The sequence below is a fragment of the Quercus lobata genome, chromosome 5 (genome assembly GCF_001633185.2).
Source record: "Quercus lobata isolate SW786 chromosome 5, ValleyOak3.0 Primary Assembly, whole genome shotgun sequence".
Taxonomy (NCBI): Eukaryota; Viridiplantae; Streptophyta; class Magnoliopsida; order Fagales; family Fagaceae; genus Quercus; species Quercus lobata.
Genome location: NC_044908.1, coordinates 73,183,493 through 73,199,046, shown reverse-complemented (window position 1 = coordinate 73,199,046; position 15,554 = coordinate 73,183,493). Strand labels below are relative to the sequence as shown.

Sequence of the window (15,554 nt, the reverse complement as noted above, 5' to 3'; positions counted from 1 at the left end):
TGCTGCCCCCCATGTGGGTGTTCATTGCATGACTTTTTAAAATAGCTACAAAATGCACAAATGAGAGTCCATTATAGGACCATTAATTATAGGTGCTGAAAACCAGGCCCAATTCAATGCGGTGACAAGCACTATTTGATACAGGGAGAACACGAACTACTAGTCTACTGCTACTAAAATGCACAAAAGTCTTCCATCTTTTATAAAATCTCAGTAATTTGATACAGAACTTCTACAAAGCATTCCACATCTTCATCTAGAAACAATAAATAACCTATCCTCAGATTTATCAATTGGGCCAATCTACTCTGCCTACTGGGTCAATGGGACCCCTCAGATATGTAAATTTTCAATTCTACTGCCTCTGACCAAAAAAAGAGAGGGAGAGCTACTGCTACCTTTGAGATTGGGTACAACAATGGAGATAGATCAGCTTGGGGAATGGCATGTAATATAATTCACAATCCCCCCAGATAATGCTTAACATGCAGGAGTGTACTTTGTTACCTTAAGGAAACATTGGGTTTCAACTTTCAAGTGCTATCTTTGGGCTGGTCTGCATCTTACATCTGTTACAAGATGGCGGATGTGCGGGGCATACCACTTCACTCTCTCCACGTGTTCTATTGAAACTTCCCAGCAATAACCTGTGAATCAGAAAGGAGATAGTTTACACTTTACACGTCCTCAGCATAATTTCAACACGTCCAAGCATCACCTATTAAGCCAAGAAGACAATACCTTCAGATCTAGCAATTTCAGATATTGATTTCAAAACATGTTCTGTCCACAAACCCTCCTCCGAGTCCTTTACATTTCCATGCACATGTAACATCCCACCCGCACTCCTGCATTATTAGTGTTACCAATATAAGGAAAGACGATCAAAAGAAATAGGGACTAAGATCTCATATGCAATTGAATCTATAATTCAGACCTTAATTTGAGCAAATAAATGTAACAATTTTTTCTTCAAATTTGGATCCAGTTTACTTGAGAATCTGAGATTAAGCTTCTCAAAACCAATCACAAACAGTGAAAACAAAACTGCAGCTAAAGACATGTATTAATGGTTTCCAAAATCCAGATGCTATTTTTAGGTTCCAATGGATGAGAAACTTACACTTTGAGATATAAACTTTCACTTACTAGGTACCCTGATGAGTTGATGAGTTAAAGAGTAAATATAATTTAAGTCTGCTCTAAAAAGCTAATCAGAAACAGATGGTAAGAGGCCACAAAAGCATCATGACAAACCTTTTCCACTAAAAATAGGCATCTATCTTAATTGCAGCTACATTAAGCTCCACAGAACATTAGAACCCTGTAATTTTACCTCCCTCTATTTTATTTTCACCACATTTGGAGACACGCACACAGAGTGATAAATTGTAGGCTAAAATATATTTCAGTACTTAGTGCAACATTAAAGCAATCTCGGTAACATGTGTATTAAGTACCGTACAAAAGGAAATGTAAAATGACTTCTGATTTGAAAGAGAAAAGGCACATGCACATAAGGAAAATACATTTCAATTTCAATCCAAAGTCCACATGCCTTGGATAAGAAAGAATCTCGTGGAAATTAATGTATATTTGGAAACAAAACCTAAGCCAGGAATAGAAGTTTTAACACTGAGGTTGTTCAGAATTTGAAACATTTCCTGGACATTTGAGACGTTTCAAACTACAATACAAAACAGCAACAAGAAACAATGCAATGAAAGGATACATAGAAATTTTAAACATTTTGAAAAAGTAAATAACAAAAATTTGAAGTAATGCAGTCTTAAACATTTCCTGGAAGCTGAAGACAATTTGGACCACAAAACAAAACAAAAAAAACAAGTCATTGAATGGAACCATATACAGAGTATTGGCAGTTACCTTAATGCCCTTACAGCAGTGACCCAGCTACCCTCACTTGTTGGAATGAGACCAAGACAGACACGATCAGCAACACCCTGCAAGCAGAAAATCAAAAGGAATCAATCAGAGCAGTCCATCTTCTTGTACATTAATGCATGCTTTCATGATAAAATTTTCCTTTTGGACCAGTGTAAAATATCAGCCACTGCAAACTAGCTCATTGCATCAGTATTCTATATCAACAAAGGATGGTTTCACAATCTGTTGCAAACCAGCCATAAAAGGTTTCAACCATCAACAGTTGGCTGTGTGCTTCTAAATTTAATTTGTAGCGTCAAAAGATAACACATTCAACTGACACCTCAGAAGATCTCCACGGACTTTGGCTTAGGCAACTATTAGGTGGGTTGTGGTAAATTCAGTTCTTGACTTAATAAAAATAAAAGAAGCATCTAAGTATAATAATTCGTCTTCCAAATTAAGTTCAAAATCAAGCATTTAAAAATGTTCATCAACCTATCAAAAAAAAATTAATGTTCATCAAACATTACATAGGAAAGTTGACAGGACAACATCTATTAACCAGTCATGACCTTCAAATCTACATTGTCAGTTAAAATTTCCTCTCTAAATCACTAGACAATAAAATTTTCATTAACTTAGAATAACCTAATAGGAATTTAATCATGATATGCTAGTGCTACAGCTTGACTATTTAGTATTTATTAACTAACAAAATAAATCAGTGTATGGACTTACTTTAGGTGCTGTAATCCGGTTATCTCCTTCAAGTACGATACAACGATCACTAACTGAATTGGCTTGTAGATTGTGTTGGAGTGCCTCAATGGCATTGGGATTCCATTCGCAAGCATAAACTAGTTTTGCATTGGCCCTGACCAAGGAAGTTTAGCAATCAGGTCACTATTAGTGTACAAATGATCAAGCAATTGAAATGATTGTAAAAGAGCAGACGCCAATGAGCTCTAACTCAATTGGCACCTCCTCCCCTTATAAGGGATAGGAGGAAGGTGAGGTCATGAGTTCAAGACCCATCAAGTGCATGTGTAACTTACACATCAAAAAAAAAGTAGACTGCTAGAAGGCTCCATGTACAATCATCCATTGGGTTTAATTCAGGAGGTATCGTAAGCCAGAGGTCCAGCAGACTAATGTGCATAATAGTAATACTACACTTCTTTTTTATTGGTAAGTTACACATGCAACAACTGGTCTTGAAACCACAATCTCACCCTCTGTCTTGCTCCTGCAAGAGGAGGTGCCATTTGAGTTAAAGCTTAATGGCTGTAATCCTATATTAATTATTCTCAAGAATTTTTTTTAAGAGCATTACATGTATGAAATTTGATACATGTGTAAAGATTATATATCCTCTTATCTCCAGTTGTACGCCACCTGATGTTTTGTCTCCCTATTCACATCAACTCGTGACAAGTAGACAAGAGGACTCTTGACAAGTAAAACCAATCCTATAGGGAATCCAGAGAAAATTACAGCATACCTGACAAGAAATGGCAGCACAAAATATCCAATTCCAGCAAACAAATCCACAATAACCTCATCTTTACAATCTAGATGGCCCATACGGAGTTTCTCAGAAAGATTTCCCCAGGAGAACATACACTTAGTAGCATTAAAAGAATAGAGAATTCCATTTTCGCGATGATCAACCCAACCATTATCTCCAACTAGAATCTCCAAAGTGCTGTCCCTTGTTCCTGTTGGTGCAACTCTGCCCTAGAAATACCATAAAAAAAGTAATTAAGATATGAGCAACACCCAATTCACTACAAAGCAATGACAAGCATTGGAAAACCTTCTAGTTAGTGAAATTCAGATGAGAATATCTGCAACTCATTCTGATCGAACATGGTATGTAGTTTTATAGCTTACAGTTTGAATTATTAGTGTTATAATATATCACCTGCTAGGAAAACAAAATGTATTGCTAGTGGCCCATTTGTCAGGATATACTACATAATTAGTTTTAAAATATGACTAATAAACAATATGGAGAATAATTTAGAACTTAAGCACCTCCAAGATAATAAAATCAACCTAAAAGGAAAAAAAATAATAATAATAATAACAATAATAGTAAAGACAAAAGGATCATGTCATGACAATGTTCCCATGTTGGAAGGATCTATATAAATTATCTGAATCAATTGATGATGATGTGCCTGAACTCTGGGACAGAATATGTTCATTCTAAGAGTAAAATTAAATTTTGGTTACAGTCAATGTGCTTTTATATCATCTTTCCATGTATGTATCACATGTAATTCAATCCTAAAAGAAGCCCATATCCTCAAATATTAAGTTTAGTTTTATTTTAAAATGACAACCGAGGTTCAATGAACCAAAAAAATTGAATACACACTTTCACAGAATCAACACAAAGAATGTATTCTGAAACAAAATGAAGAAAAATAGTCATCAAAGAGCAACATAACATAATTCAAGCATATAGCTTACCTGGTGGGCAAGACGATTTGTATTAAGTGATTTGGCAACAACAGGCCAAACCTCTGCCCCAATTGAGTCCCATACAGGATCCTTGAAGGATGTGACTGGAAGCACAACAATATCACCAAGTCGCTCCCATCTGAAAAGGCCAGAAGAATTTAAATGAGCAACACTACAGTACATGGACATTGCCTCCACTAGATAACTATAAAGTGCCAGAAAGTGCCTGAACTTTAGACTATTTCATGTCTATTTTCAATCCATATCACTGAAGCTAACAAGAAAACAAAAACAAAACAAAGCACAAACCTTGTGGGTAGTTCCTCTAATAGTTGTTCTGAAAGGCCTCTATTCTTTATCAACGAGGCCACAGCTTCACCCATTACTTTTAAGGGAGACTTTGCAGTTCTTTTGACTTCAACTACCTCATCTACCAGCTTAGTTGCACCACACTCTTTTAAAAGATTCAAAGCTTCCAAACTTGAGATCTCGTTTAACAAAAGCCCCTTTCCTGTAAATGGTTTCAATAGATGGTCATTATCTAATTCAGGTGCATCAAACAAATGATGCTGCCTTTCATGAAATACACCACAAAATTTTTTGGTAACAGGAAAACAAATATGTTTTCCGTCCTCCCGAGAATAAACCTTCCTCTCAAGATCTAACCACCCAAACTTCTTCAGTATGTCCTTCCCCAATTTTGCATACTTCCTTTCAAGTTGTAGAACCCAATGCGAAGCAATCATCTGACTTTCATTCATTCCAGGTAATTCACTATCGAAATTTAAGTCAAGATTTTCTTTTAAAGTTCGCAAATTTTCAATTCGTGGATGTTGAAAGCTATCGTTCTTATTCCCTGTCACCCCATCATTTCTGCGGGTACCATGCACATCTCCATTTTTAGAAGGCATAAAATTTTCATTTGAAGTCATTAAAGGTAACAAGTTGATTTTCATTGGCTCGCTAAACTTTGTTCCAAATGCATAACAAGATGCCCCACCACCAATCAAAACGAGATCATCACCAATGACATTAGCTGTACTTCGTACAAACAAATCTTTGCCAACAGAATCAAGTGTCACATGCTTCCACACTTGGAGCTGCAAATCAAGTAGTGCTAACTCTTGACAATGTTGCCGGACAGGACAACCGCCAATAACCCCAAGATAATCTTTGTACACAAACATTGAGTGGGAAAACCTAGCATGTGGACCTCTTCCTGCTGTCTTTTCTTTCTTCCATTGACATGTCTGAACATCAAAACTATACAAGTCTCCAAGTGCTTTGTCACCATCGTATCCTCCAAACATAAATAGCTTACACCCATATGCCACCATAGAGTGAGAATGACGGGCACATGGCCATTCCCCACCAACCTCTAACTCTTCCCATTGCAGGTTAACTGTGTCGAGGATATGAAAGGATGAAGAGATTGAGTCATTGTCAAGTCCACCAAATACATATATCTTTGAGCCTACAGCAGCTGCTGCATGCCTATGCCTGTGTCACAAACAAATATTTTGAAAAGCTTGATCATTTTGAGCTTATTTTGGTCACATGATATTACCCAACAAAAAAAAAACTTTTTGAGCTTATTTTGGCAGGTCCCACACCAAATTTTAAGCAAATTAGCAATCAACAAAGCACATTCGAATGTACTCTAACCTATATGTATTACATTACAATGAAAAGTCAAAATTTTTAATAGCAGTTGGAAGTAATTTCTCATAAGGATTATTAAGGCTTTCGATTCCAAGACTAAACTACCAAGGCACATAATGGTATCAAGGACACAGGCATTTGTAGTATAGTTTAGGCTCCAAGGGAAGATAAAGAAATGGGAGATTCAAACTAGTGACTAATGCCCTAAAATTTAAACTAATGTTTCAGAATTCTTTTTTAGAGTTTTACATTTTAAACCCTATTCTTTAGGGGTGATTTTAAATTAAACCTATACTATAGTTAAAAGATGGCAAATTTAAACCCTATAGTTCTGTTAGTTTCAAATCAATCCCTAGACTTTCAAAGATGTTATGAATTTAAACCCGCTAATCAAACCCAATAGTCAATACCCTTTTTTTTCAACTATGAAATGAGAAGTACTAAAATAGAAAAGCATTAGTGCACAAAAAGGCTTTTCACCTTGGAGGAAAAGCACTACCACTACATTCTGCTAATCTCCATTCACTCTTTGCTCTATTGAGCACCCACACATCACCAAGAACATTCACAGGATCCCCCCTGCCTCCGATAACAAACGCGCAATCTCCAACCAAACAACAACTATGACCTAATCGCGGACTCGGATTAGGCTCAACACTGCCAATCACTTCCAATGTGCCACAATATGGATCAAGCACCAAAGCCTCATTCCTCCTCGAATGCCTTCCCACTCCTCCAAATCCACCAAAAACCAATACTTTCTTCTCCGAAGCTAAACTACACGCCGAGTGTCCCCATAGATAAAGCTTCTCCACCGCCTCCTCACCGGAAACCACTATCGGAACCACACGCAGCACACTCAAATCTGCCCCTGCCAAATCATATTTTCAAATTCAAACCACTGACTCACTCAATTTTGCTTTTGCGTTTTTAACTACGTGATTTCAATTTTTTACCGGAATGTTCATCATCATCGTCGCCGCGAGCTTCTGATTCCGATTCCGGCTCCGGCTCCGGTTCCGGTTCTGCCACGTCGGCATTTTGCAGAGCGCGGAGAAAGCCTTGGGTTCTGATTCTGTTAGCTTCCATTTTCTCGTTGGCCACGCGGACGAGGTACCTAACGAACTCCGGCGAGACCATGACGGACTCGGTGGTCCCCAACGGAACCTCCAGCCGAATCGAGCAGCGGATCGCGACGATCACGCGCTTGTTGTTCGCGTTGGTTATGCCGGATTCTCTGAACCCGGCCGACCTCGCCGTGGAGACCAGCGACTGAGCCGAGGCGAGGTCTTTGCACTCCACGGCGACGATGAGCGGTTCGAAGCGGAGGACGAGTTCGGACTCGGGTTCGGGTTGGGATTGGGAGCGAGTTGGTGAGTCGGGGAAGAGGAGGGAGATGACCGAGTCGGGATCGGCCGGGTCGTGGGAGACGAAGAGCCAGGAGCCGCCTTTGGATTTTTTGTTGGGTTGGGTTTGGTGTATGGGTTGGGAGAGGATAGAGATACGGCCGGAGCAGGAGCTGGTGGTGAAGTAGCAAGGGTGGTTGTTGAGGGTGTTGATGAGAGGGAGGATGGGAGTGTCCAACGTGCCCTTCGGTGATTTGTCGGTGTCTGAGGATGCCAGTGACGCTAGCGTCGCCGCTTTTCTCTTCTCGAACTCCATTTTCACGCTGTGCAACAGCAAACTGCAAAGCAAAAACCCTCTAAAGTCTAAACCCTCTTCAAACAAAATGGTGGGTAGAAAAGTGGGCTTGGCGGCTGGGCCTAAAACGGTCTTGTACACAAACAATAGCAGTATATATTTTTATGTATAAATAAAAATATTATATACTTCTGTAATAACAAATTATTATTTTTAATTTATCAATAATATTAACACTCCATTTGTAATAACAAATTATATATGATTTTAATATAACAATGTTAGGTTAATTAAATTTTTATATGTTCTTAAACGAACCTGTAAGGACACGATTTTGTAACGAACCGCAACAGTGTTGGGTTCGCACGTAAAAGGCCCAAACAATATCATTTGTAGAACATGGGTTTGAAAAGTTAGGCCTTGATCACCAGGCAGTGGGTTTTTCGTGATATCCAGACATGATTAATTTATCTTCACCCTTGGAGTCCTTCTCCTAAAGGCGGGCTGGGAGGCTCTGGTTTTTGGCCCTTTTTTCCCAGCCCCTTTCTCTGGATTCCTTCATTTTCCTTTTATACTTACATGCGTTCCTTATCCTTCATCCACGTGTAGGATCGGCATTCCAAGACTGATACTTGTCCCATCGGCCCATATCTGGAGTGGTTAGGGGTGGTTGAAAAAGCTGGAGAGTATGGCTCTGTCAGGTGCAGAGTATTGAATGGCAGTAAAGGCAGCTTTCTCTGGTTGTTACACTTTCCCGCATAGCCTTTTCTATTGGCACAGATATTTTATATTTTTTCCCAAGTTGTTTCTATACCATTTTTGCCTTTTCTTCCGAGGAGACTTTGGACAGGCCGAGGACTGAATTGTCCTCGGCTGTATCCCAATGCTATTTTGTACTTGCATTACCGTGCCTAGGCCATAACCTTCCTAGGCTTGGGCCTTTGGGCTCCAACGAATAAATGGTGCTGGCCCAAAAATTGTTGGGCCCCACAATAGCCCCTCAAAACCCTGCTATCCGACCTCTTGGTTGGAGAGGAGGGTTTTGGTAATACCAAGCCTTTATTATGACTCATTTAATTCAGCCTTTCATTAATGTTGGCGGTTCTCCATCTGCCCAGGAAATGTACCGGTCTACGAGACATTCTTTTGAATTTACTCCTGACGCGTTCTCGCCGTTTGATTATCAAAAACGCGTCTTTAATGACGTCTATTTACAAGACTACTTAAATTCGATGGTTTGTTTTATGATGTGGGGAAGTGGAACGGGTACATCCTCGCTTACAGATTCTCTTGGAAATCTGGATAAATTAAATACCTTTCGTTTTGTCCTTCATATAAGAAGAAAAGTAGGAGGCTATTACTCTTGTACAGAGACCCCTTTTTATCCTTCTGAGATCTGAAATCCTTAGCCTCCTCTAGGGTTTACTTTACCCGCTTAGTTATACATTAATTTGTGATACGTTCACCATAATAATAAGTAATGAAGGAACCATACCCCTCCCAAAAACACCATGTTTTAATAAAGCTCGAAATGGCTCGGTCAGGGCAGGGATGGCGGAGACTCAAGATCTGTCTCACCTTTCTTTCAGCCAAAATCCGAAGTAGGGGCTCGTCACGTCAAACTTTCGGCGTGACTGAGCCGAGGACACCCATTATCAGTACCAGCCGCTCTTTCATGAGCATAACTAACATGGCACCAGTGTGTTAGGAGTCAGGATTGAGGCAGGGACTAAGTGCCCCTGCTTCTTCCTCTCTTCGTTCACTGGTGTCTCTTTTTGCCTTTCTTTCTTTTTCTTTCCACCACCAGATCCATCTTGGTGCTTTTCCTTCTCCCTCTTTTTCTCCTCTTTCTTTCCTTTCATCTCCTCCCTCTTCTTCTCCTCCTTCTTTTCATTCATCACCTCCATCTTCTTCTGAAGAAGGTCCTTCTCTCAATATGGGCATTACTGGGGCAGAGTTTGGAAGAACTTCGGAGACGAGTTTAAAAAAGGCATCTGACTGTTTACTTGTCTGCATTGTTGTTGTTTTTTTTTTATATTGTTTTGGTAATCCACCTTTTGTATAGGCTTGTTTAAACTCCTCTTTGTACATTGTAATACATCTTTATATTAATAAAAATTGTTACTACTTTACTTCACATGTTCTATCTCTATATTTCCGAAATGATAATGCAGTAAATAGACGTACAATCTTGCAAATTCTTTTTATTTTTAAACTTTGACCGACGTCTAGGACCAAAGTCCTAGTTAATAAAAAGATCTTACTCTGTGTTTATAGAAACAATCCGGCTTAATAATACTGAATCGAACAAGTGATACTTAGGGCTGAAACTCCTATTAGGCAGAAAAAGAAAGGACATTATGATAAGTTTACTGAGTCGGCCTAGCACAATACCGCCGACCTTAGAGTACAATACTTGGGGCCATAATCCCTTATCAAAGAGAGAGGCACTATTATGAACTTGCGAGTGTTGTTCGGCACAATAATATAGCATTAAATTAATGACACCTAGGGTCAAAATATTTGCTAAGGAAAAAATATTATCATAACTTTAATAGAGTTGTTTGAAACAACAATGCCGACCTGCGAAAACAACACTTACCCCAAAAATAGCCGAGATGACTACTGAATGCTCGATGCGGTGTAGGAAGTAACCATCCGAAAACATACCACCTGTAAAATGAACAGCCCCTCTAGGTTGCTGAATAGTAGGGCGTTTCACCATCTTCTTAACACTTTTAATAACTTTAACCTTTTATAGTATTTGAGCCGGGGATTGAGTAACTTAGATTTTTTATTAAGTAGCCGACCTTACGAAACTCAGCTTTTCCTCGAAAACTCGATTTCCCCCATAGGTTTGAGTCCGAGGACCATACAATACCTTGGTTCTGTCCAAAACTCAGTTTTCTCATCTAAGTAGTTGGTTTCCCCATAGGTTTGAATCCGAGGACCATACAATACCTTGGTTCTGTCCAAAACTCAGTTTTCTCATCCAAGTAGTTGGTTTCCCCATAGGTTTGAGTCCGAGGACCATACAATACCTTGGTTCTGTCCAAAACTCAGTTTTCTCATCCAAGTAGTTGGTTTCCCCATAGGTTTAAGTCCGAGGACCATACAATACCTTGGTTCTGTCCAAAACTCAGTTTTCTCATCCAAGTAGTTGTTTCCCCATAGGTTTGAGTCCGAGGACCATACAATACCTTGGTTCTATCCAAAACTCAGTTTTCTCATCCAAGTAGTTGGTTTCCCCATAGGTTTGAGTCCGAGGACCATACAATACCTTGGTTCTATCCAAAACTCAGTTTTCTCATCCAAGTAGTTGGTTTCCCCATAGGTTTGAGTCCGAGAACCATACAATACCTTGGTTCTGTCCAAAACTCAGTTTTTGGTATGGGGCCCGGCTTTAGGGGAGTTAGCTCCTCGGCCAAGCCCCTAGAACCATCCGTGCGATGGACACTACCAAGCGTAGCCCCTATTCAAGAATTATAGCCCCTAGCGGAACTTTACACTAGAACTCTATAACCAGTTGTTAGAAATGACAAAGAAACTCTCTCAACCTACCGCCTATGCCAACACACAAGCCTTCCCCACAGACGGCGCCAATTGTAAGGACACAATTTTGTAACGAACTGCAACAGTGTTGGGTTCGCACGTAAAAGGCCCAAACAATATCATTTGTAGAGCATGGGTTTGAAAGGGTAGGCCTTGATCACCAGGCGGTGGGTTTTTCGTGATATCCAGACATGGTTAATTTATCTTCACCCCTGGAATCTTTCTCCTGGAGGCGGGCTGGGAGGCTCTGGTTTTTGGCCCTTTTTTCCCAACCCCTTTCTCTGGATTCCTTCCTTTTCCTTTTATACTTACATGCGTTCCTTATCCTTCGTCCACGTGTAGGATCGGCATTCCAAGACTGATACTTGTCCTATCGGCCCATATCTGGAGTGGTTGGGGGTGGTTTAAAAAGCTGGAGAGTATGGCTCTGTCAAGTGCAGAGTATTGAATGGCAGTAAGGGCAGCTTTCCCTGGTTGTTACACTTTCCCGCATATCCTTTTCTATTAGCACAGATATTTTAGATTTTTTCCCAAATTGTTTCTATACCATTTTTGCCCTTTCTTCTGAGGAGACTTTGGACAGGCCGAGGACTGAATTGTCCTCGGCTGTATCCCAATGCTATTTTGTACTTGCATTACCATGCCTGGGCCATAACCTTCCTCGGCTTGGGCCTCTGGGCTTCAACGAATAAATGATGCTGGCTCAAAAATTGTTGGGCCCCACAGAACCAATTCAAAATAATATAATTTTAATTATAATTGGTTAATAATTATTGTACGGTACACTAGCCAAGATAAACAAGTGTGCTGATTTGGTTGGATCCAAACCCTACACATGGACAAGTTGTGAAGAAAGGGAAGATGGTGTTGGTAAAGGGAATTATACCCTTGACTTGTGCAAACAGTGTGATCACTCTTGGGGGGAGAGAAATGTGTGCCTTAGCATGGACACCCAGCACTATCATGAAAAGGAGATAGCGACCCCTCGTGGTCAGAGGTTGTAGAATGCCTCTCATTGGTTAATGTTAAGTTGGACCACTATTGAGGACACGTGCATCACTCCTAACTCCCCTGACATCCCTTTTTTTGTCTAAAACTTGTCCCTTACAGTGTAGCAGAATTGCCTTTCATCCCACTACCCTGACATCATTAGATTTTCTCTCTCCTCTAGCCATGGCATAGTACAATAGAGGGAATGAGAGCTTGACACCTGTTTTTATATACTTAACAATATTCCTCGTACTATAAGAGGAACTTGTTGTTGAACAATTATGGTAGGAGACAAAAAGATACACAGAAATCTGGGTAGGAAAGTAAGGAAAGAAGAAAGGTTTTTGGGAAGAGCAATGTCATGTGTAATACCTTAAACTTTCAGATAATAGAGAGCTTTTAAGAGCGAATGATATTCAGTCCTTCACTTGTCGTGGTTTTTCACCCCTTTCTGAGGGTTTTCCACGTACATTATATATGTTCTTTACTTTCTTTGCTTTGCCTTTAGTTTCTTTAGATGTTAAAGTGTTAAAGTTTTCATTTTTATTGTTCATGAGCCTTTGACACTCAAATGTATAGTTAGATCTATAGCTCACCTTCTTTACACACTCAACAATCTAACTTGCACGTACAATTACTATCATATATTTGTGAACTGATAAATTATTATAATCGTAGTTTTTACTATATATGGGAAAAAAATAAATTAATTTAATCAAGTAACTCATAAAATCTCTTATCATCGAATAAGATTTTCAATTTGAATCTTGCCTACATCAAAAACCAATTATTTTATTGGCCTAATGATAAAGAGAAATCATCATGGAACAAACACCATAAAATTCTATCAAATTAATCAAGTAACTTATAAATAAGCTCGAACTTATTCAACAATAAAACAAACCAAGCATGAACTTATAATCCAGCCCAGTGATGAACATCAACTCGATAAATGAATGTAAATTAACATAATAGGGGCAAAATTGACAATACAATATGTGTGTGTGTGTGTACATACATATTTAAAGCCAAAGCTCAAAGAAGCACTCAGTCCTCTCTCTTTGCTTCTCTCACTCTCCTTTTGTGAGGAAAATAAACAAGAAATCACCATTGTTGTTAAGCATGGAAAACACAAATTGTCCAAGCTTCCAAACATCTCCTCTTTCACAAGTACATTCAACCTCTCTGTCTTTCCCTCTTAAGGATTTTCCATTATCCTTTTTTTTTTTTTAAGATTAATTTTTTCCTTGGGTTTTCAACTCCCTTCAAACTATTCGAAGACAGGCTTGAACTAATTTTTTGGTTAATTGCTTCTTAATTCTAATTTTGGTTTTAGGTGAGTGGAAGCACAAAGGCAAGCGGATGTAGAAGCTGACTAGGAAGCCACACATAAGATAAAACAAGCATTTGGATTTGTTGCCCATCCAAATTGAAGAGATTCACTATAAGCCATTGTGAGTGATCAAATATAAGGTAATGTCCTACCTTACCAAAAAAATGGTTAAAGGCTTTCTCTATATATATTATTCGTTGGATTCAATTTACAAATTTGGATAACTACCATATATATAATAGTGATAGGTAATCACACTATAATATGGTGCACCTCACTTATATAATAACTCTCACTTGGTGGATGATGTTGCTTCACCAACCTATAGTAGAGAATTAATTAATTGTTAGAGTTAGTTATTTACTGAAGAGTCGTGTCTCTTAAATAAGAAACAATTCTTGGTAAACAAACATATATCTTCCCAAAAAGTATGAAGGAATCTATAAATACAGAGACTCCTCATTCAAAGAAGTATTTGAATTTGAGTTGTACCTTATCATTATCTATAATAGCCATTAGTTTAGGTGTACATAATCTCAAATTTCAATCCAATCATGCTCTCTTTTTGGTTGCCCATAAGCGCAAAAGTTTAGAAAATGAAAAGTATTTTTTTTTCTCTCTTCTTCTTTTTCCTTTTTTCTTATTTTTAATTATTTTGGGGCCTGAGAAACAAGATTCTTATATAACTTAGCTTAATATATTTGGGTTATTTCAAATTTGGAAGAAAGGTAAATGTAAGACTCAAATGTACTTTTCCCTTTTCCTTTTCCTACAAACAGAGTTGGAATTGATATAGTTGCTTGGAGTTTAAATTATTTGTTTTGATTTTTTATTTTTTGGGGATAGCTGGATTTGATTTTGATTTTGCCTTTTATTTTATTTTTAGGTGGAAAATGTAACTGGGCTATTGCTGAATCATGTTAATAAGTTTGTGTGCATTATTGCTGATGATAACAAACATTATGGCATGCGCAGCAATAACATATTATTTGCTCACCGTGTAGAAATTACTATAAGTGTTGTTTATTGCAATGAAAAATGTCCCAAAATGCTAATCTTAGGGTATCATAGAAACTTTGTTTGTTTCTTAAAAACAATTACAACTGTTTCTCAAAAAAAAAAAAATTACAACTCCCCATTTTTTTTCCTTCTATATCAGATAAGAATTACACATTGTTTTGAAATTCATCAGTGAGATGAACTTTCATTATTGTTTTAATCATTTCTAGTTGTGGATTTTAAGATTAAGCTGCTCACAAACAATTGGTGGGAAAAGATTGAAGCTTAGGTTATGTTTGGTAACATTTTTTTTTTCTATTTTCAAAAACTTGTTATTGGGAATATAAAGAAAAAAAAAACAATTTTCTTGTATTTTTGAAATCAAAAACATATTTGGTTAGTTGAAATTAAAAAGATAGATTTTTGAAGAAAAAAAAATACTAAAATATATTGTTACTAGGATTTGAACTCTAATGCTAACTCATTAAATGAAACAAATTTATTAAATTAAGGGTTTGTTTAGGATCCGCTTATTTTGCTGAAACTGAAAACTTTTTGCTGAAAGTACTGTAAATAAAGGTAAAAGTTATCAGAAATAATACAGTAGAACTTATGAATAGTACTAACAAGTGCAGCGAAGCCCATGAATAGTAACAAAAATAAATTGAATATTAAAATAAGCAGGCTTTTTAATTTTTGCCAAACACACACTAAATGTGTTTTTTCATTGACTTTTAAAAATTAGAAACTGAAAACAATCTTTTGCATATTTTCAGTTTCTTCACAAATTAAGTTTTGAGAATAGTTTTTGTTTTCTATCCATTTCAAGTTGCCAAATAAGTTTTTTAGTCTCAAAAATAGAAAATTATTTTTGAAAACAGAAAATAAGGGGAAAAACAGTTGCCAAACATACTTAGTATTTGGGACACAGGTAACTGCTGGAATTATTTTGAATTGTAATTCATATTAATCTTTGATTAATGATACTTTTGGAAGTGATAGTTTATGGTAACATGTA

The 15,554-nt window shown here is 37.8% G+C and overlaps 1 protein-coding gene across 2 annotated transcripts; it reads right to left on the bottom strand.

The window, feature by feature from the left end:
* Window positions 1-168: 168 nt before the first annotated feature.
* LOC115988554 (tRNA wybutosine-synthesizing protein 2/3/4) lies at window positions 169-7,767 on the bottom strand. 2 transcript variants are annotated; one of them, XM_031112125.1, is made up of 9 exons: window positions 6,978-7,767; window positions 6,502-6,886; window positions 4,669-5,859; window positions 4,369-4,498; window positions 3,392-3,627; window positions 2,629-2,764; window positions 1,888-1,964; window positions 742-848; window positions 169-647 (listed from the first exon to the last, which is right to left on the bottom strand). In XM_031112125.1, exons 1-9 carry the CDS (start codon window positions 7,681-7,683, stop codon window positions 541-543), a joined length of 3,075 nt encoding a protein of 1,024 aa, XP_030967985.1. In that variant the 5' UTR covers window positions 7,684-7,767; the 3' UTR covers window positions 169-540. The 2 variants fall into 2 exon arrangements, with proteins under 2 accessions (XP_030967985.1, XP_030967984.1); XM_031112124.1 differs by having other exon boundaries at window positions 6,502-6,892; window positions 6,978-7,766.
* Between the last annotated feature and the right edge of the window lie 7,787 nt (window positions 7,768-15,554).